Source organism: Enhydra lutris, unplaced genomic scaffold (genome assembly GCF_002288905.1).
Source record: "Enhydra lutris kenyoni isolate GAN:26980312 unplaced genomic scaffold, ASM228890v2 scaffoldscaffold84, whole genome shotgun sequence".
In the NCBI taxonomy this organism is placed as follows: domain Eukaryota; kingdom Metazoa; phylum Chordata; class Mammalia; order Carnivora; family Mustelidae; genus Enhydra; species Enhydra lutris.
The window spans coordinates 2,571,717-2,593,650 of NW_019154168.1; the positions used below are offsets into that span (position 1 = coordinate 2,571,717).

Genomic DNA, 21,934 nt, shown 5'->3' on the forward strand with positions numbered 1-21,934 from the left:
GACTAGATACAATGTTACTCTTTCACAAATTTTAGTAGTCTTATCCTAAATCATTTTGAAGGAAATTAACTTTTACAATTATAATTTATAATTATATATATTGTAATTTATAATTATAAATTTATAATTTATAATTAAGGCAATTATACTTACTTGTTAGGATTATATTCCCTAGAAATCACTTTTTCTTTTTTTAAGATTTTATTTATTTATTTGACAGAGAGAGACATACAGAGAGGGAGCACAAGCAGGGGGAGTGGGGGAGGGAGAAGCAGGCTTCCCACTGAATGGTAGCTCTTGCAGGGCTAGATCCCAGAACCCTGGAATCATGACCTGAGCCAAATGCAGATGGTTAATGACTGAGCCACCCAGGTGCCCTAGAAATCACTTTTACCAAAATGTGTCCTCAAATAGCTGTGACTAGAAGACATATTATAGTTCTGGATTAGCTCTTGATAGATCAGTAGGTTTTCTCTGTTGTATTAAAAACAGATAAAGTTAATGATTTTTTGGCTCATTCAAGATAAATTCTTACATTGAAAAGAAAGTGTTAGTCTATTGCCTCTAAATAAGTCATTTCAATTTAAAACTGATAATACTAAAAGGCTTAATATGTCATTTTTCTTATTTAGAAACAGTTAACTACAGTTTTATTTATACTTTGTGCTACTACCTTCGTTTTAATGAAATTACCTTACCATCCTTAGATCCTTATGTCAAAGTGTCTCTGATGTGTGAGGGTCGAAGACTAAAAAAGAGGAAAACAACTACAAAGAAAAATACTCTAAACCCTGTGTACAATGAGGCCATTATTTTTGATATCCCTCCAGAGAATGTGGACCAGGTCAGCCTCTCCATTGCAGTCATGGATTACGATAGGTACGTACACGTATTTCTCACTCACTGAAGAGGCATATGCAGAGCAAATTCAACTTTCCAGGTTATTTACTGTTCCAACAGTTTCAATTTGAAATGGAAGAGGAAAAAATTATTCATTCAAAATTCATTTTTCCCATGTTATACTATTTCTTTTTTTCTTTTCCATAAGAAGCCATTCTTAAGTTGAAGGACAGGACACCTGGGGCTGGGGAAAGAGTGGTGCAGAAGTCATGTGGAATCCATTACAGAAAGCACGATTGTGATGTCTCTTTGCAGTAACAACAGAAATTGCAATCAATGGAGTCTGTTTTCCCAACTAGGCTGGAATGTGCATATCCTAATTCTTCTCCTAGCTCTATCATTAACTGGCTGTGTGAAAGGGCAAGTTTTTGTAATCTCTTTGGGATTCACTTTTCCCATTTGTAAAACATTAGCCTAATACAGAGCCATTAACAGTGAGTATTAAGAGTGGAAGGTGAATAATGGCCATAGGGACACAGCCTTGATGCCTTCATATCAATCTTAAAATGTGCTTTGTGGGTTTTTCTTTCAGCTCAGTTTCTAAGTCAATTCTTTCATAAAATAAATTACAAACTCCCAAGTGCAGCTCTGCTCTTTCTTCCTGCTTCAGCTCCAGCTTTGCTCTCACACACTTGCTTTGTCTGAAATGTTATCCTGCTCTGTGTATCTCATTCCACCCAGGCTTCACAGCCCTGCTCAAGTCACCTCTTCTGTGTCTTTCTCAGCATCCCAGCCTCTTCTTCCTCTGAACTCATGTCCCACTAAAGGTTCATATCTCTTATTTGGCCCTTGCTATATACTTCTTCGTATTGTTTTGCTTTTCATATTTATAAACCCTTTGGAAAGGAACACTACATGTTTAACCTACAAAATTAGCATATAGATAGTGTCCTGCTATGTTTATTTTGTTCTAATGTACTCAAAAGGAGTGCTCCATTTTATAGTATCATGAAAATAGTAGTAACAGGACCCTATAAGCTAGAGAAATTAATATGCTATCCTCTGGCTCGGAGTTAGAAAATGAAGCACTAAAAAGTAAAATGATTTATACCATCTATTTGCAATTAGTTTATATCACACTTTAGGGGGGAAAAAAGCTGTCACTATTTAGAGAGAGAAAAATCTTGAATTAGTCAAAAAACTCAAAAATCGTCGCAGTGTTTTCATCAGAAACCCCTGTTCTACTTTCCAAAAAATTATTCCTGTTGCTTTTCACAGTGATTGCAGGTAAATAAAACAAAGTATTAGTCATGCAGACAATTTTAGGGAAATAGATCTTGACAATATATAGAAGAGAAAGATTTAAAAAATTATTCCTAAAAATATGCTTGTTTGGGAAACTTCATATGGAAGAAACATGATAGTAAACATTCAAATCTACATCAATGACAGGAAGAAAATAAAGAAATGTCCTAAGATCATCTCAAAAGTCTCCTTAGAGATGTCTATCAAAAGAACCCTATATTATGGACATTGGGTGTGTGTGTGTGCTGTGGTGAGTGCTGTGAAGTGTGTAAATCTGGTGATTCACAGACCTGCACCCCTGGGGCTAAAAATACATTGTATGTTTTATAAAAAAATTAAAAATAAATAATAAAAATAAAAATAAAATTTTAAAAAAGAACCCTATAGAAATATCTTTAAATTACATTCCACTCTTGAGAAGCAACTTAGCACATGCACACTTGAGTCAACTGTCTGGATTCAGATCCTGCCTCTACCTCTTACTGTGTACTACCAGGTCCCTTAACTTCTGGGTATTTAGTTTCTTTTTCCATAAAATGAGATGATGATAATGATACTCACGATCACAGTGTGAAAATTAAGTGACTTATAAGTGTATGGCTCATAATAAGCTCTCAAAAATATTAAGTATCACTGTTATTTTGATTTGTTGCTGTGAAAACAGGAGTAGAAAATAGGAATGTTGTGCACTATGCTCCGGTACTCTGCAGTGGTAAATCAAATTCATAGTGCTGAAGATAGCCCTGCCCTGTTTAATTGTAGTACAAGCAGAGACACATGCTGACCTACAATGTAGAGTCAATGAAATATGGTCATTTATGCAAGAAAGTTGGTACTGAGCTCTTGGTAAGAAATCAAAGCATCGTTATAAAACATGAAGCCTTGTGGAAAAAAACAAGATCTGATTTATAGCACTTAAAGTTAATAGTACTGCTTCTAAAAAGGAAATTCAACAATATAGGTAAGAAGCAGCCGGCATTTGTCATTCTGTTTTATTGTAAAATGTGCTCAAGTTACAGAGAACCAAAATGGTTTGTGTGTGCTCCTTTTACAAATCCATATTTGAATGCCAATCCTGTGTAGGAAATTTTGTTTACTTAAGATTTTTAATTGGACCTAAAGTAGTTTAATCTGCAGAATCATTTAGAACCTATCATAAAATCTAGTGTTTAAATCATATGTTTAAAATTCTGCTAAGATATGCAAAACTCCATTTATTTTTGAATGTTGGAATGAAAGTGTGATATTCTCCAAATCGTAGGGTAGGACACAATGAAGTCATAGGAGTGTGTAGAACAGGACTGGATGCTGAAGGTCTTGGGCGAGACCACTGGAATGAAATGCTGGCCTATCATCGAAAACCAATAACACACTGGCACCCCTTGCTGGAGGTATGCTGTGGTTCCCTGGCATCTACTCTCTTTTTTATCTCTTCAGCTTAAACGTTATTTATCTGCTACCATGTGTCTGTCATTTTATATATTCACCTACTTTTTTATACCTTGCTCTTACTTCCATCCCATATAATCTTTCATCCAATATTCAATGTTCTGTGTGCCTTGTAGGATTTTAGAAACTACTAAATTTTCTGGGTTTGATATTCCTTTGGACAGTAAGCTCATAAAAATTGCAAGTCTGTCATTTTCTTTACATAGCCTGAAAACTTCTATCAGTGAGTGATAGAGCAATCAAGTAAATCTTTTACCACCTGGAAACTGAATTTTGCTGCTTCTTATTTGTGAAAACAGCCACCTCACCTAAACTTCTCTAGAATCCCTGAATAGAAGTATTATTTTCTTTTTTTTTTTTTAAAGATTTTATTTATTTGACAGAGAGAAATCACAAGTAGGCAGAGAGGCAGGCAGAGAGAGAGGAGGAAGCAGGCTCCCCGCGGAGCAGAGAGCCCGATGCAGGGCTCTATCCCAGGACCCCGAGATCATGACCCGAGCCGAAGGCAGAGGCTTTAACCCTCTGAGCCACCCAGGCGCCCCGAAGTATTATTTTCTAATATGACTCCTCTATGGAAAGGGACAGGTATATCTCCCAATACTCAGGGCAGTAAGTAAAAGTGTTCACAGATTTTTAAAATATTGAGACATCAGATTACCTGAGTTCGAAGCATGGCTCTGCTGTGTGACTACATATTGGAGAACTTTGGGCAAGTTCCTTAACCTCTCTACACTTCTGCTGTTAGTGTGTAACAGTAGCAAACTCAAAGAGTAAAACTAAATAAAATGCCAAATTTTAAGTGCTTAGCACAGAGTTTGACATAATGTTACCTCTGATTACAACTACTATTAATAGTTGTATTAATCAGAAGTATCAACACCAGTTTGTCAGGAGTTTTAGCCTTTAAGTTAGTTGTCAGTCTACTTGATATACCAAGTGTTGCTAGATGGAATGACTTCCTTTCCCAAAGATGACTGTCTCCCAAAGGAGACTCTTGAGGCAGCACAAAGTAAATCTTTTGTGTGACCTGATTGAGAGGTAATGCAGGTTGATGAAAGGATGTGGGGTAGATGATGAGATTCCTGCAATTCAATTAAAAGCATAGCTATGATAGCCACATAGGAAGTGAAGAATACACTGCTGTCTGTTCATGTTCTGCTTCTGGTTCTGACATTAAGCAATGGCTTAAGTGGGAGAGGCAGCCCAGTGTAATTAACTAAATGTCAGTGGGCCCAGGTTCTCTTCAGCTTAGTCGCAAAAGTGACCTTGGCTGTGTTACCCGGGACATTATAGGGAAATTTTGATGAACACTGTATGGACACTGCATGCTCAGACAACAGAGGCAAGCTGTTCTATGGATAAGAGATCTGCTCATATATATTAATGCCCTGAATCTATATCACACTTCATTTAATGTAAGTCAAAGAAGACACACAAACACAAACATAAATTCACATTCACACAGCACTTTCCCCTAGAGTGCATCAGAAGTACAAACAAGTGTATTCAGCAAATCTTGGAAAGCTGGGTTTCATGTCAACAGTGTGTATTGGCTAAGGTATAAAGTATATGCTACTTCTCATTATACAATCACTATCCTTTTCCTGCTTCTTAACTCACTTTCATTTAAAGTTGGAAAGCGAAAAAGAAAACAAAAATAAAGTTGGAAAGCGAATATTAATTCTAAGATTCTAGACATGAGAGTAAAGTTTGTTGGGCAGAGAACCACACTGAAAAGTGATGTGGGATCTAATCCTTACTCCTCTGGCTGTCTAATCCTGAGCAGATCACTTGTTCTGTCTACAGCTGCATTTCTCCATATTTAATGAAAATAGAAAAGCATGCCCCTACAGACTTCACAGGAATTATGTAAGGAGAAAAGAAACAATGTGAGCAAGAACTTTTCATTAATGAAAAGACAGGGCTGGTACAAGGTATATTATAATTACTTAAGACTGTTTCATAAGCAGCTATGCATTTATTTGGTGAAGGGAAGCTCTGGAATAGGCATGTGTTTGTGTCTCAGGACATGTGAACACTTTTCAGTCACTGTAGGATACACAGGAAGAACACGCTACAATATGGGCATCAGAAGAAGATCCCAGATATTTTTCTAGCAGCTGAGTATCAGAGGACAAATGGGACTAAAAGACTATGTAAATGTACTTTCTCCAGCAAGTAGCTCCTTTTTTCCAACTCCTGCACCTACTTTCATTGGTCAAACAGAACATATGGACTAGAGACCTAAGAACTGGCTGGATTTTGCATTTTGGGAAAGTGGTGAGTGTATAATTATATGTTTTATTACCAGAGAAGGGATTAAAATGAGAAAGGAACGATTATTTGAAAACTGGGTAAGTTGGTGGGGCAGAGACTAAAGCATTATTTAGAAAATTTGGTTACTTCTACCTAGTCAAAAGTTTATCCTATTGTAATTGAACTTTTTAAATATATGCAATATTTAAGGGCCATGAGAAATTATTCTTCAACACTCATGGCCCCCATTACCCAGAGTCAGTTCCTCTGGTCTCATTAGTTGCCCCTATAAAAATCATCTCTCACCTTAGAACAAGTACAATGCAGTCTCTTACGCCTTGAGCCTTCTTGTTCTTACCTAGCAGTCACCCCCACTACCACAAACCATCTTATTTGACAGTAAGAACTAAAAGCCTATCATAAATGTGAAATGAGTCTGCAGTCATGAATAGTTGTATGTACAGTGTTGCTCTGCATGCCATTGTGTATCATACTCTGCCTACATCTCCATGAGATGTCTGTGCCCCATCATGTTGCCCGAGACGGTGAGTTCTAGGGGGTAAGGGGAATTATGTATATCTTCTCTTCAGAGACTAGCATCTCATGGGTGAATATGCACTATTAAAAGGTAGCAGCAACTACCCACTGTATTATTTTTTTGCACTAGATTATGCATTATGAAATTATTGTCTTTCAGTTACCTGGCCGAGCAACCAGTTTTGATAGTCAAGGATCATGTCCATCTCCCAAACCACCTTCCACACCATAATGCCTCCAGAATAAAGACCATTATAATAAGGAACAAGGACCCTGTGCTCATCAGATCAGAAAAAGAGTGGAAGGTTTGATTTCCTCACTTAAAATATATCTTGATAATGAACAAACTTGACATATGATTTTTCATTTACTTTTTTTGGCTGTTCATTAACTTTGGACATCTTGATATATTTTACTTGAATACAAATACTCCTTATTTGCATAAGGCATTTTATTCTTCATGTCATATGCCTATTAGCACAGAGTGTTTTCATAAGTTGCAATTCTTTGCATAAGTAAAGAAATACGTTCTTTTAAAAGAAATCTGTACTTACCTAAATTAAATATAGTTTATGCTGCTATTGTATCAAGTAGCACATGTCATGTATGTATGGTTTTGGATTTTGTTACAACAGTGTTAATCTCTAGTTGTGCAGATGGTTCCATATAAAGTTCTGAACTTCGCTTACACGGCATTAAATCCTTGCGCAATCAAATTCATGTTATTTATCTGATAACATACTCTTTCATTTCCAGCAAATTACGTCCTTAGTGAGGTTTGGCTCTGCTAAACTCACAAAACTGTCTCTCAAGCTCGTTCTTTAAAGCATATAAACAATGCTATAATTTAAAGAACAATTTTGAATTAAATTTAAGAAGTAATATTTAGTAGCTGGAAAATGAAGGTTGAACCATTTGGGCTACCATTTTATACTGTCTTAATGTTACGTTAGTTCAAACATCTGTTGAACTATTTAACTGATACTTATGTAGCATTAGTATTCCTAATGAATAGAATCAGAAATTATTCATTTTTTTAAGTGTTTGTAAGGTTCTCGAGTACTGTGACATATATATTTTGTGACATGAAACTATCACATAGATCCTGTATTTCTGATAGAACATACTAACAGACACCAAAGGTACAATAAATGCCTGTGCTCATTGTCAACTAGATTGTAAATAGTAATGGTGACTTTAAAACCCAATCAGAAACTAGTCACTAGAATTGGGTATTTCTTAAAGACGGGACGAGTTATTTTTCAGAAAATTATATAAATATACCATAAATAACATAACTTCCACATTTAATAAAAATAAAAATAATTCTAAAGGCCCAGACCCATAGTCCTTTTATGAAAGGATCAAGGATCAGGCCAGGAGTTGTAAAAACTATGCAAATGTTTTTACATGACAGGACTTTCATTTAAATCAGGTCAGCTTTTTATTGTCTCACTTCTGGGCCCTATCAGAAGATATCCATATTGAATGACACTATTTTATTTTTGAGATATATATTGTGGATACTGCATATTTCAAGATTATCCCTAGATAAGAGGTTAAAAGAACAAAAAAAAAAAAAAGAAAATCTGTACTTAGACTATAAAAACATAGTCATCAGAATGAGAAAATTTTATCAGCAGTTATAAAATTTTGATTTTAGTAAAATATCTTATTTCTAAATACTAAAAAAATTTTAAGAGCTGTGAAATTTTGTTTGTGGCATCTGTCATATGATTGCATTACTGTTAATTAACATGTAAATATTTTACATATTAATATTTTAAAAGCAAACACTATTCTGTAAAATTTTTCAAGAATGCCTGTATCATCCTAGTAAAAACAAGTATTTCTAGCTAGCATTAGCTGATAGAAAATAATAGAAGGAACCTGTTTGAAACATCTGTTTACCTTATGAAGCCTAAAAGAACCTTCGCTATAGACAGAATGACTGAAGATGACGCTTCCATTTTGGAATTCGTTGTTTTACTAGGAAATAAAAATTGTCAAATGGGAAGACAAGTTATACTCTTAATAAAATGACATTTTTGCAGACAGATATTTTATTAGTAGATATAGCTGCAGCTTGCTATTAATTAGCAACTATATTTCCCAAGCATAATAATTATTTTCATCTGAAAACATATTTTAAGGACTTTGTATGCATTCTTAGAAGCTCTTGCTTTTCTTTGCCTCCTATGGAGAAAAAGCCAATGTTTGTGATGAAAAAACACAACCAACCAGCCAAACAGGAGACTTTACTGTGGGGATTATGGATTAAAATACAAATACGTTTTTAAGGTAATTTTTAAAAACTGTTTCCTAGGGCTTAGAATAAACTTATCATGCCCAATATTTGTTAACCCTGTGAGAGAGATTAAGAACAACCACAACTATCTCATTCGACGCATGAGGGAGGTGTATCCTCCTCCATAAAGTGTGATCATTTCAGAGGACAGTTCATGTAAATATACATGTATTTCATGGATACTACCATTTTCAATACAACACACCCTCACGCTACACAGACACATCCATGCAAACCTATTTTATCCTCCTGTGTGTGACTAAAGATGGAATGTTTTTAATTTCACATAATGAACACCTAATTTCAGGGACTATTCAGTGACTGGTCAAACTGAAGTCTAGGGAAAGGGAGCAAGGGTTTGATTCATTATGTAAAAATACTAATGTTTTTTTTGGGTTTCTTATTTATTTGTGTATTTTACCTGATTCACTAAGTAATCAGGAGAATGAGGTAATTGAATAATGAAGAGTACACTAATGTTTGAGGAGTGTACAATCTTCTCAGAAAAATCTGAACGGATGCTTTTTTTTTTTTTTTTTAACAGTGGTTTCTTAATAATAAGTTTCTTGACGGTTTTAATTTTTTTTGTTAGGCTAGCCCTGTTTCTGGTACTTTGTTTCACATGTAAAATCTCACGATATTAATATAGGTACAGTTCAATAAAAAATATCTTTAGGACTATGCCGGGGAACTAGAGATGGGAATGCAAAGCCAGGCATCCACTTTATTATGCAGTTTTGAGGAGTGTGTATGTGTGTTCTAGTTACTGCAGGGAGATCACTACTGATCAATACTGACTCAGGTTTTAGATAAAAGCAAATATATTTGAATCTATTTGATTGTGATATTTAATTAGCATTTCCACCTGTGCTTATTCTCCTATAATGGTTATTATTTTAAAATTTTGCAGACTCAATAAAGAGCTGTCAATCTCATAAGACTTTAACTTAAAAATTAATTGCTTTAAAAATGAAAAAGCCAAACTTTCATTCCCTTCTCAACTTTTGCTATTCATAAAACCAAATATAACTTAGTTCAGAATGAATTCTCAAAAGAGCCAAAAGCTATTAATAATAAAGGTACACAAAATCTCAACTTTGAACACATAATCATTTCTATACCTCTTTAAAATAGTACTTGATGTTATCTTAAGTAGATATATTTTCATGGAATGCAGTTCCATCTGATTATTTCTTGCCACCTTAGTTTTGATTATTACCAGGCAATTTAATTACTTGATAACTGAAACAAAACAACAACAACAAAATATTGTTGATAAGGAGTTAAAGTCTTTCAACCTCTACTAAATCTAAAGAAAATGTGGAGATCTGTTTTCTTCACAACTTGTTCTTGAAGTAGCTCTGGCTGTTCTGATATACTTTAATTGATCTAAACTTCTATAGCTTTTAGGCTAAAAATGTATTGCTGCCAGTAAAAGATGATGCAAAAGCATGAAAAGTAAAATAATTTAAAGTGAAAATCTACATAAACACAGACTTTAAAGCACATGGAAATAAAGATTATGAAGGCAAAATCGAAATCTCCTGTGTACCTTCAACTTTTAGTGGAAAGTAAATCCTCTAATACTGCTTTAAAAAACTCATGACACAGAATTTTAATAGTTCCTCAGTGACATGGCTCAGGATACGATTCATCTGAACCTACTAAGACTCATTCTTTAAAAAGAAATTAGTGAGTTTATATCTTACATGGGAAACAGCTGATTAATCAAAATTCTGTTTCCAATGTATTACTAAGTGATGCTCTTTAAGGTAAGAATTTTCTATTTCATTAAAAGACTTTTACTATATTTACTCAATTTTATGTTAGTTAGAGTAAATGGTAATTTAATAAAAGATGCATTGGTAATACCTGTCATTCACCATTAACAGTTAACCAAAAAGACGTGTATTTGAACAGTGGCAGTAAATTAATATTCAGTTCAAGTGTTTTCTCATCAAAGTAAAAAGGTGTTTTTGTTTTCACCCTGTTCATCAGGGAAGTGGGTAACCAGTGTCGAATTTGATGGCATTTGATGCTCTAGAAACTTAAAAAGACAGAGCTAAATTAAGGACTAAGGTAAGGTTTAGGGATTTATTGAATGCAAACATTTTGAATACTAGAAATGGTGACTGAAACAATAGTAGGTGTTTATGAGAAAAGATAGACTTCCTTATACTTGAAATGACTTAAATACAGTCCTACGAGGTGGTATTCATCAGAATAATTCTATTTTTATCTACACTCAAACACTGGAAATGACTTGCTGTTGACAGATCTAGAGATACAGATAGTATTTATATGGAAATGTTTTCATCTCCAGTAATATCTTCTGGCTCACCTGGGTCATGAGAACCCTTTCCAAAGAGCAAACTATGCCTGGTCTTATGAAAGGGTTAAAAATAGATCATTTTCTTCAGAAATTTCGTTGTGATGTACATCTGCTGTGCACAGAATCTTTATTTACTGTACAAGGTGGTGGATTTCAATTATTCAATTTCATATTTTTCTTCCCTTAAAAACAATTTAATGTGTAACGAGGTATAATATAGAAATGAATGAAAAATTGTTAAGAGAAATAAGTCTCAATGTTGGACAGTTAATGCATTGGATTTTTGTTTTTGTTATCTATTTCAAAGCTGTTTTTGTTTTGTTTTGTTTTGTTTCCCAGTCTGAACATCAATACAGAGAGTGTTTGGCAATGATTTTGCTGTAGAATAAAGTTTGTGAACCAAAAGCAACAACAACAAAAACACTATAATCTCTAAGGCTATGGTCAAGCTAGCCACAGAATCGGTCTCCATAAAAATTGCATGACTTACTCTATTTGTAATATTTGTATCTACTCTATATAGATCATTTTGTGGATTTTACTTTTTTTTTTTACTTAAAAAGACCCTTTAAGCTTTCCATTTAAAAGACAGTAATCTCCAGTATGAATAGCTTCATAAATTCTATCACTGTATTAGAAAGAAGCAGGTGAACCAACTTTAATATACAAAACATTTACATTTATAGTTTTTTTATAAAAAAAAATCCAACCCAAGTTCATGTCATTTGCGTTGACTTTCTATTGACCTTTCCAAATGAGAGAAGTGATGGGGTTCATCAGAAATATATGCATAAGTCATAGAACACATTGAAGAGAGACCTTTTAAAATGAAGAATCAAGAGGTCAAAATAGAAAAGAGCTGCCTCACATTGTAAATGTGATGATTCAACTAATGAATACTTCAAGATATTCGCCAATTATGCTAAACAGCCAGAAAACACAAAAATTTTTCATTCATACATGATATTGAATAATTTAGATCCATCGTATTTGATCTTTTTGGGTATCCTTCAGTATTGTTCATAAGGTGACTTTTTAACTGATTTGTGATGTACTACGTAGCCATTGTTCAAATCAGTATCTTTAACTTCCGTATTATAGAGGAGAAATTCTAAAATCTTTTGAAATTCGTGTTTCAGATTTTTGTACATTGTAACCAGCCATTTGTGAAACTTGACCGCATATAATTGTATTACTTAGAACAAATGTTTTGCAACCACATTTAAAAGATGTTATACATTTCAGTATTTTTACAATGTCTTCTTTAGAATGTGTGGGAACATATTTGTCAGGTTCAGATGAATTACGTAACAATGAAACCTCAAAGCTGTTATGAAGTGTACAGTTTATGATAACTTTTGTAAAAGAAAATGGAAAAGCACTTGAAATATAATTTTACTGTTTCATATGTATTTTGAAAAATAAATAAAGCGGTTATAAATTATTTTTGTCTTTGAAGAAAATACCTTTTAAGATTTAATTTTGAGGCCTCTGCATTGCTTTTACTCCAGTAGTCATTGTTTTCGCCACTCATTAGAGAGCGGTGTGATGCATTTATCAATAATTAACTATCAGGAGCAACTGAATGTATCTTAAAAATCTCACTTAATACACACTGTTTTTTCACAAAACTATTAATTTAAAGTCCTGGATTATCTCCATTGAGGAGTAATGAAACATTTATTAATCAAGTGTTAAAGAGGTAAGTACTACCTACACATATTAGCTACATTTGTTTCATCTAAAAAAGTCCCTATAAATAGCAAATGATCCTATAGCTGGAGTATACCAGTTATATTATTCATTTGCTTCTCTTTTTCCTCAGATTTTCAAAAAGATTTTCATAAGGAACATTGGTGTTGCAACTAGTCTTGGGTGGTCAACATGGCATGTGACTCAAAGGAAATCATGATCACTGATAAAGCACATACTCAATACTAGAGTCATCACTTTAAACAAACAAACAAACAAACAGCTCATAAGAAGAAGAAAGTAAATAAATGTATGCCCCTGGATACAATGCAGGATAAAGAGGTAGTGGTCGGATCTGTCTGGACTTACTTTGAAATTTCTACACCCGAAAAGTGTGCAGCACCTAAATGAAATCCAAGTTGCTTCTAAAAAAAGCAATTAAATGGCTACTTTTAAAGATTTTTTTTTTGTTAGTAATTCCAAGTATCTCCTCAACAATTGTTTATATTTCTATCCACACTGATTTAAAATTTACACTTCCACTAACAATATTCTAAGTACCCTAATCATTACTTGGTAGTATTATTATTATTCCAATCTCTGCCAATTTGAACATGACAAAGATGATATCTTTTCAATGTTTTGATTTTTATTTCTTTTTTTCTAGTGGTATTGATCACTTTTCATATGTACTGATTAATTTTGGATTTCATTGTTTAAGACTTTTCCCATTCTTCTACAAACATTTATTCCTTACTTATTTTTAGAGGTTGTTATCCCATTTTTTTAAATGTATACAGATTCTTCATAGGATCACATCTTAGCCATAGCTCCATTCTGCTAACCAGAGGTATAATAATTAGGTTATGATCTTATAGGCAACGTACATAATATATATGATGAAACATATACATTGAAAAATATATGTGAGAAATATAAAGCAAAGCGCCATCAGAAGTTATCATCTCTTAAAAAGCATGAGTTGTTATCTTGACAATTTGGGCTGTCACCACCAGTGTCTGACAGAATCTGAAAGCATCCAATTCATGGACAAGCTATTTAAAATTCCTTTGTGTGGAAGATTTGAACAGTTTTGATTCTATCCACTCTTATAAACAATACAATAGAAATATATATCCATTAATGTCTACAGAGAATAAAACCAAAAATCTGAAGAGTAACCTCAAATAAGATACTTGATAGTTTCTGTTTTTTTAACCCACTTTTCCTCCAAATGGTAAAAATCATCTAAAGTTCCAAATAGGAGTATAAATTATGTGAACAGAATCAATTCCCACTATGAATGCACTTGGTGAATTTAATTGTTAGCTGGTATGCATTTTCATGAGCAATTTTTTTTTTAAATTTCAGAACAAATAAGACTGAATATTTTCTCTTAAATGGAAGGCTACACCTGAGTCAGAGATGGGAAATCAAACCAGAACATAAAGGAACTAACATGTGAGAATCATACTGAGAACGCAAAACACAAACAGGCCACAACACTGCACAGTTCCTTAGGGTACTGATCACCCTGTAGTCTATGTAAATGGTGCCTCCAGGATGACACAAATCTAACCAACTTAAATGAGTGAACAACAACGGAGCAGCAGTACTAAAAGCTACAGTTACCTCAACCAGAAGCTGTAACTGAAGGCGAGGGTCAAGAATTAAAGGACAGTTTTTTTGTTTTGTTTTGTTTTAAACTGGCATCTTACCTGAAACATACAGCTCATGTATTATGCACCAAGCACTGTGCTCGTTACATACTGTATCCCTAATCTATACAAAATCCCTGTGAAGTGTTATTATGACCATTTTTAAATAGAGAAATTGAGGTTCAGATCAATTAAGCAGATATGCATAATACTTAATGGTAGAGCACAGTTTTGAATAAATGGTTAAACAATTCCAAAGTCTGGGTTTTTATTCTCTACATGTCATGAAATACAAAAACTAATATTTATGCAATTTAAGAATTTTTTTCATGTATGCTCTTTCTTTTTTTCTTTTTTTTTGCATGTGCTGTTTCTTGGTCCTTACCACAAAGCATGTGAGTTTTATCACTTCCATTTCACAGAGATGATGTTTGTGATAGAGGTTAGATGAAAGCTCAAGGTCATGTAGTAGATCATGGGACTGGGCCTCAGATCTAGGTCTTTGGCCCTCAAACTGCATACACAATTTATTAGCTGATGCTTTTTCAGTAGAAAACAACACTAAACATGCTATGAAACAAAGGAGAACTTATGGCTTTTTTTGCCTCTGTAGGTAAATCACCAAGATGAAAGATATATAAATTTCACTGACTTCTACTTTACTCATCTATAAATTGAGATCAATTTTGTCTGCCTGATCTATCAATTAAAGTGTATTTCATTTTTATAATGTGCAAACAATTATGCAAATAGTAGGTTCTGGTTTTTGCCACTGACATTATTCTTATCATTAACGCCTAATGTCTATGGCTGGGATAAATATTTTTAAGAACCATAAGCTGGGTGTACAAGCAGACAAAGTTGCTAAAAAGAAGGGAGTAGATACCAAATTGTTCCTGACATTACAGAAAAGGGCAAAGAAGGGAAGAGAAGGAGCATGGTACATAAGCTCAGGTCCTATAAAATCCTGCTAATCATATATCATTTTTAAATTAATTTTCCATTGCCACTATTCTAGTTCAAGCCTTGAAATCTCTTTTCTGAGTTGTTTTTTTTTTAAGATTTTATTTATTTATTTGACAGAGAGAGAGCTCACAAGTAGACAGAGAGGCAGGCAGAGTGGGGGGCGGGAAGCAGGATTCCTGCTGAACAGAGAGCCCGATGTGGGGCTTGATCCCAGGACCCTGGGATCATGACCTGAGCCGAAGGCAGAGGCTTTAACCTACTGAGCCACCCAGGTGCCCCATCTTTTCTGAGTTTTATTAATATCGCTAATTATTTTAAAAATCTCCAGATTCTCATAGAATCTCTACTACTGCCCCGTGTACTGCCAGTACTACTGCCAGTAGTAGTACTGCCCAGAGTACTACTATTCTACTCTCTACTGCCCAGTGTTACCTCTAGAAAATGCATCTCTGTACATCCCATATCCTTACACAAAAACCCTAAATGAATCTTAAAGGGGAGAAGAATGGTATTGGAACAACTGGAAATTTAGTTTAAAAATAATAATTTGAAAACCTACTTTATATCCTACAAAAGAGTTAATTTCAGGCATATCAAACCTAATTATAAATCTTAAGCCTATAAACCTTCTGAAACACCAAGCAGGATATCTTTGTGACCTTGGGGTAAGCACACTTGGTTAAGACTTTCTGGTTTCTTAGAAATAGCCCAAGGCAATTACAGAATGTCTTAAAAATGGAAAGATTTAAATTCCTGCCAAATTGAAAAGCAACTCAAAGTTTCAAAGCCACTCTAATCAGAATCCAAATGAGGTTTTTTATTTTATTTTAATAGAACTTGATGTAAATGTGTTTAGAAAAGTAAAGGTCTATGAACAGCCATATTACTGAAGTAGAAGGAGGAAGAGGTGAGACTTACTCTAAAAATATCATGGCTTATTCTGAAGCTATAGTGATTAAAACAGTGTCACAATAGTGCAAAGTTAGACAAATCGGCGAAACAAATGGAGCAAAAACATGTCAAGTAGATATGGAAAGGAGGTATGTGACAGAGAGGACATACTAGATTGTGGGGACAATGGAACTATTTATTTAATAACTACACTTGTAAGAATGGTTATTCATAGGGAAAAATGGAGTCCACATACTAAATTCAACTTCAAATGGCATTAAATTTCAATAATTTTCAAAATTCTATTGTAGAGTATAAATTTTTTAAAGACAGAAAATGGCTTCTTAAGGCACCAAATATGCCTGACATATTTGTTTATTTTTAAAAGACCAATAAATCATATTACATTTACTAATTTGATACCAAAAGCAAAAATAAATAAATGGGGCTACACTAACTAAAAACTTCTGCACAGCCAAGAAAACCATCAGCAAAATGAAAAGGTAACCTATTGATTGAGAGAAAATATTTGCAAGTCATAAATCTGATAAGGGGTTAATATCCAAAATATATAAAGAACTCATCTGACTCAATAGCAATAAAGCAAACAATCTCATTAAAAATTGGGCAGAGGAACTGAACAGACATTTTCCCCAATAAGACATTAAAATAACCAACAGACAGATGTAAAGATGCTCAACACACCATCATCATGCAAATGCAAATCAAAACCACAATGAGATAACACCTCACACTGTTAGAATGGCTATTATCAAAAAGATAAGAAATAACAAGTGTTGGCAAGGATGTGGAGAAAAGGGAGCTCTCCAGCACCATTTGTGGGAATGTAAATTGGGACAGCTACTATGGAAAACAATCTGGAGTTTCCTCAAATATTAAAAATAGAACTACCAGGGGCTGGGTGGCTCAGTGGATTGAGTGTCTGACTCTTGGTTTCAGCTTAGGTTGTGATCATGGGTCATGGGATTGAGCCCTGCATCAGTCTCCCTGCTCAGGGGGGAGTCTGCTTGAGATTCTCTGCCCCACCTCACTCCCGCACTCAGGTGCACATGCTCTCTCTCTCAAATAAATAAATCTTAAAAAAAAAGAAAGAAAGAAATAGAACTACCGTATGATGCAGCATTTCCACTTCTAGGAATATATGCAAAGAAAAAAAAACACTAACTTGCAAAGGTATCAGCACTCACCCTCTTCCATTTTCATTTCAGCATTATTTACAATAGCTAAGATATGTAAAAAACCTAAGTGTCCATCAACAGATGAATGAATAAAGAAAATGGACGTATATATGCAATGGAATATTAGTCATTAAAAGTAATGAAATCTTGCCATTTACAACAACATGGATGGACCTCAAGGGCATCATGTGAAGTGAAATACGTCATAGAAAGACAAACACCATATGATCTCATTATGTGTGGAATCTTAAAAAAAAAAAAAAAACCTACTAAGGTCATAGATACAAAGAACAGATTGGTGGCTGCCAAAGGTGGCAGGTGGGGATGGGGCAGGGAGGAGGAGCTGTGAAATTGGTAAAGAGAGGCAAAAAGAACAAACTTCCAGTTATAAAATAAATAAGTCATGGGGATGTAATGTGCATCACGGTAACTACAGTTAATAATACTATATTGAATATTTGAAAGTTCTTAAGAAGACAGATTTTAAAAGTACTCATAACAAGAACAAAAAATGCTGTAACGATATATGGTGAAAGATGTTAACTAGACTTATTGTGATGATCATTTCACAAATATCAAGTCATTATGTGTACAGCTGAAACTAATAAAATGTATGTCAATTGTACCTCAATTTAAAAAACTTAATTTGTCATTATCAAAAAAAGGACACCTTTTAAAAAAAAGAACACCTTTAAAAAGTGAAAAAGCAAACTCAAATTGGGGATATTTACAACACATACGATTAACAAAGGATTAGTAGCAAGTTATATGAAAAAAATCTTACAAATCAGTAAGACTGTAAATAACCTAATTTAAAACTTTAAACATGAAATCCATGAAAGATAATTTAAGGAGGAAGAGAAAATGCATATGGGTAATAAACATATAAAGAGATGCTCCACCTTATTAGTCAAGGAAATACAAATCAATCTTTTAATGAGATAATGATATATAGCATTAACTGACACACTCACAAAATGTAAACAATACCAACTCTAAAAAGGGGGTAATTAATAAGATTCCTAATACACTTCTTATAGGAGAGTAATATTAAGAAAACTATTTGGAAATATCTATTAAACACCCACATACCCAGGACAGAGAAATTCCACCCTAGAGTATACACCCAGAAAAACCTTTACTCATGAGGATTTAGTAGATAGCACAAGACTTTTTCTAGAAATACTGTACAAATAGGAGGCATAAAAGCAAGGAAGTGACCCACGTGCCTATACATAGGGCGCTGGATAAGGTATGGTATATTCAACAAGAACAGTGAAATCACTAAATTATTTCTGTGACATGGATAAATTTTAGTAACAAAACATTGACTGAATCACTATACTCTGAAGAATTTATGTATATATGTTTCTATAATTTTTTAATCTCTAAAGAATATTGTATCATTGCAAACAAAACCTACTCACAAACTAACTTAAAAGAGCAATAGGATAAAAACTGTGATAATTGAATAAGAACATGCTATAGATCAGTGACATGAAATTTAGATTCCAGAAATAAACCCTCATATTTATGATCAATTTTTGACAATTATGCAAAAATAATTCAATGAGGAAACAATAGTCTTTTCAACAAATTAGTGCTGGGACTATTGGATATCCACATCCAAATGAATGAAGTGGGACCACTACCTCACCCAATATATAAAAGCTAACTCAAAGTGTATCAAATACCTACATGTAAGAGCAAAAATGATAAAATTCTGAGAATAAAATATAGGCATAAATTCCCATGACTTTGGATTTAGCAATGATTTTTTAAGTGTGAAAAGAAAAGCACTAGCAATCAGAAAAATAAATAAATTGAATTTCATCAAAATTAAAACTTTCGTGTTTCAAATGATACCATCAAGAAAGTTAAAAGACAAACTACTGAATGGGAGAAAATATATGCAAGTTATATATCTTATAAAAGACTCATGTCTAGATATGTAAAGAACTCTTATAACTCGGTAATAAAAAGACAAAAAACTCAATTTAAAAATGGGCAAGGGATCTCAAGAGACATTTCTCCAAAAAGACATACATATGGCCAATAAGCACTAAAAAAGATGTTCAGCACCATCAGTTATCAGGGAAATGGAAATCAAAACTACAATGAGATACCACTTAACACTCACTAAAATGTCTATAATTTAAAAGATAATAAGAAGAATTTACAAAACTGTAAAAAATTGAATGAAACCCTCATTGATTGTTATTAGAAATGTAAAATGGAATAACCAGTTTAGAAAATTGTCTGGCAGTTCTTCAAAATTGTAAACACATAAAGCTGTCATATGACCCAGCAATTCTACTTCCTAAATATATCCCCAAGAGAAATAAAAACACGTCTGCAAAAACACTTCTACATGGATGCTAACAGCACCATTATTCATAATAGCAAAAAAAAAGGAAACAACCCAAATGCCCATCAGCTGGTGAAGAGAAAAACAAAATGCTGTATAACCACACAGTGGAACATTATTTGGCAATAAGTAAGAATGAAACTCTAGTACATGCTACAACATGGTGAACCTTGGAACATTATGCTAAGTGATAGAAGCCAGTCACAAAAGACAGTATCAACATGATGATTCCATTTACGTGAAATGGCTAGCGTAGACAAATACATAGAAATGGAAGGTAGATTAGTAGATATCTGGGGCTGTGGTGGGTGAGGAGCATAGGAAGGACTGCAAAGCACACAGGATTAGTTTGGGGATGATGAAAATATTCTAAAATTGATTGTAGTGATGATTGTACCAGTATGTGAATATACTAAAAAAAATTAATTATATGCTTTCAGTGGATGCATTTTTTTGGTATATGAATTGTATCCCAATAAAGCTGTTGCTACAAAGAGAGAGAATGACCAAAAATCCAGGGTAGAGTTTATTCAGAAGTGGGAGCTTGAGGAATAGAAAAAGGATGAACAACTGAATAGGCAAAAATAACTGGAATTAGTCTAGTTCTTGATTAAGTTGTGAGTTCATGGATGTTCTTTATATTAATAACACACATATGCACCATAACTACAAACTTAAAAGAGGACCTTGCACAGACCAATGAAGATAATCTGTCTACAAACCAAGAACTATGATTAACAAAATTCTGTGCAACTAAGGTCCACTTAAAAATTAATCAATTAACATCTATCCTGTTAAATCCTATAAACCACATCCCCAGTTCAGAAAACTGGGATCAATTAGTGGATCAATATGCTTAGTTGAATCTGTTAAACAGAGATAAAAATTTAATTTTATAACCGAAAATAATAAACGCAAGAATGAATAGGCACTGATCTCTTTCAATCTCTCTTCCATAAGAATCAATAATTACATCCATATTCATTCCCCCCATTGTCCCCATTTCCTCCATACCCATATTCCCTTTTGAATAAATTTGTTTCATTTTACTTGCCACCACAGTCTCAGTGGTTATATAGACTATGGAGAAATGAAAGAAAGAGTAAGGATAGTAGCAGTGTTGGCCAAAGGACTACCATATAAACCTAGCAATGGAACAGAGACTGGGGAGAGTGCTCTTATATTATAAAACATGGTTTATAACTAGTCTCACAAAATGTGTAATTGAAAAATGTTTGTTTCATTATTTATAACTTTGAAATACCAGTTTTGATGTTTGCTTTTTTGTTTGGTTTTGGGATTTTTGCTTTTATGTAATTCCTCTTTACCCTCCTCCATAGTTTAGTGTCTCTTCAATGCTCTACTTTTGAACAGGAAGTGCAGAAAGGCTAAACTCCTACTTTGGCACCGTTAGAGCAAAAGCCCCAGCTCTTAACATATGATGCAAAAGTTTTAAGGAAAAGATAACATGTGGGGATGCCTGGGTGGCTCAGTTGGTTAGGCAGCTGCCTTCGGCTCAGGTCGTGGTCCAGGTGTCATGGGATTGAGTCCCACATCGGGCTCCTTGCTCGGTGGGGAGCCTGCTTCTCCCTCTGCCTCTGCCTGCCACTCTGTCTGCCTGTGCTCGCTCACTCTCTCTCCCCATCTCTCTCTGACAAATACATAAATAATATCTTTTAAAAAAAGAAAAGAAAACATGTGAATCCGAAAGCCAGTTTCAGCAAATCACTACTATTATTAGACAAGTTACATTCTTAAAACATTGTTTCACATAACCCATGATGATATACAATTCAATGTTTTTCAACAAACAATATCATTTCTTACATGCTACACCTTTGCCTTCTTCACACCAATTTTGGGAACCAAAATGCCTGAATTTCAGATGCATAGTGTCATATAATTTTTTCTTTAATTCAGAGCATTTTGGAATTCTTATTCCTTACAAAGCCTTATCATTGTTCAATCCAAAAAGTGGATTTTCTACATCACCACTAAAATTCAAATATATGTGGATACTATAAATATTAGCACTGATCTTATTTAAATTAATTTTGATTTATTTAATTCATTATAATAACTTCTTTCAGTTTTTCCATCTGTCTCTTCAATAACAATAAAATTTAAGAATCT

General features: G+C 33.8%; 1 protein-coding gene across 1 annotated transcript in view; it reads left to right on the plus strand.

Moving 5' to 3' along the window:
* LOC111161355 (synaptotagmin 10) overlaps positions 1-6,619 on the plus strand; it is a 60,374-nt gene extending 53,755 nt beyond the window's left edge. Inside the window, exons 5-7 of the mRNA XM_022524956.1 lie at positions 708-879; positions 3,407-3,536; positions 6,548-6,619. Coding sequence (XP_022380664.1) covers positions 708-879; positions 3,407-3,536; positions 6,548-6,619 — 374 coding nt within the window. The remainder of the gene's footprint in view (positions 1-707; positions 880-3,406; positions 3,537-6,547) is intronic.
* The last annotated feature ends 15,315 nt before the right edge of the window (positions 6,620-21,934 follow it).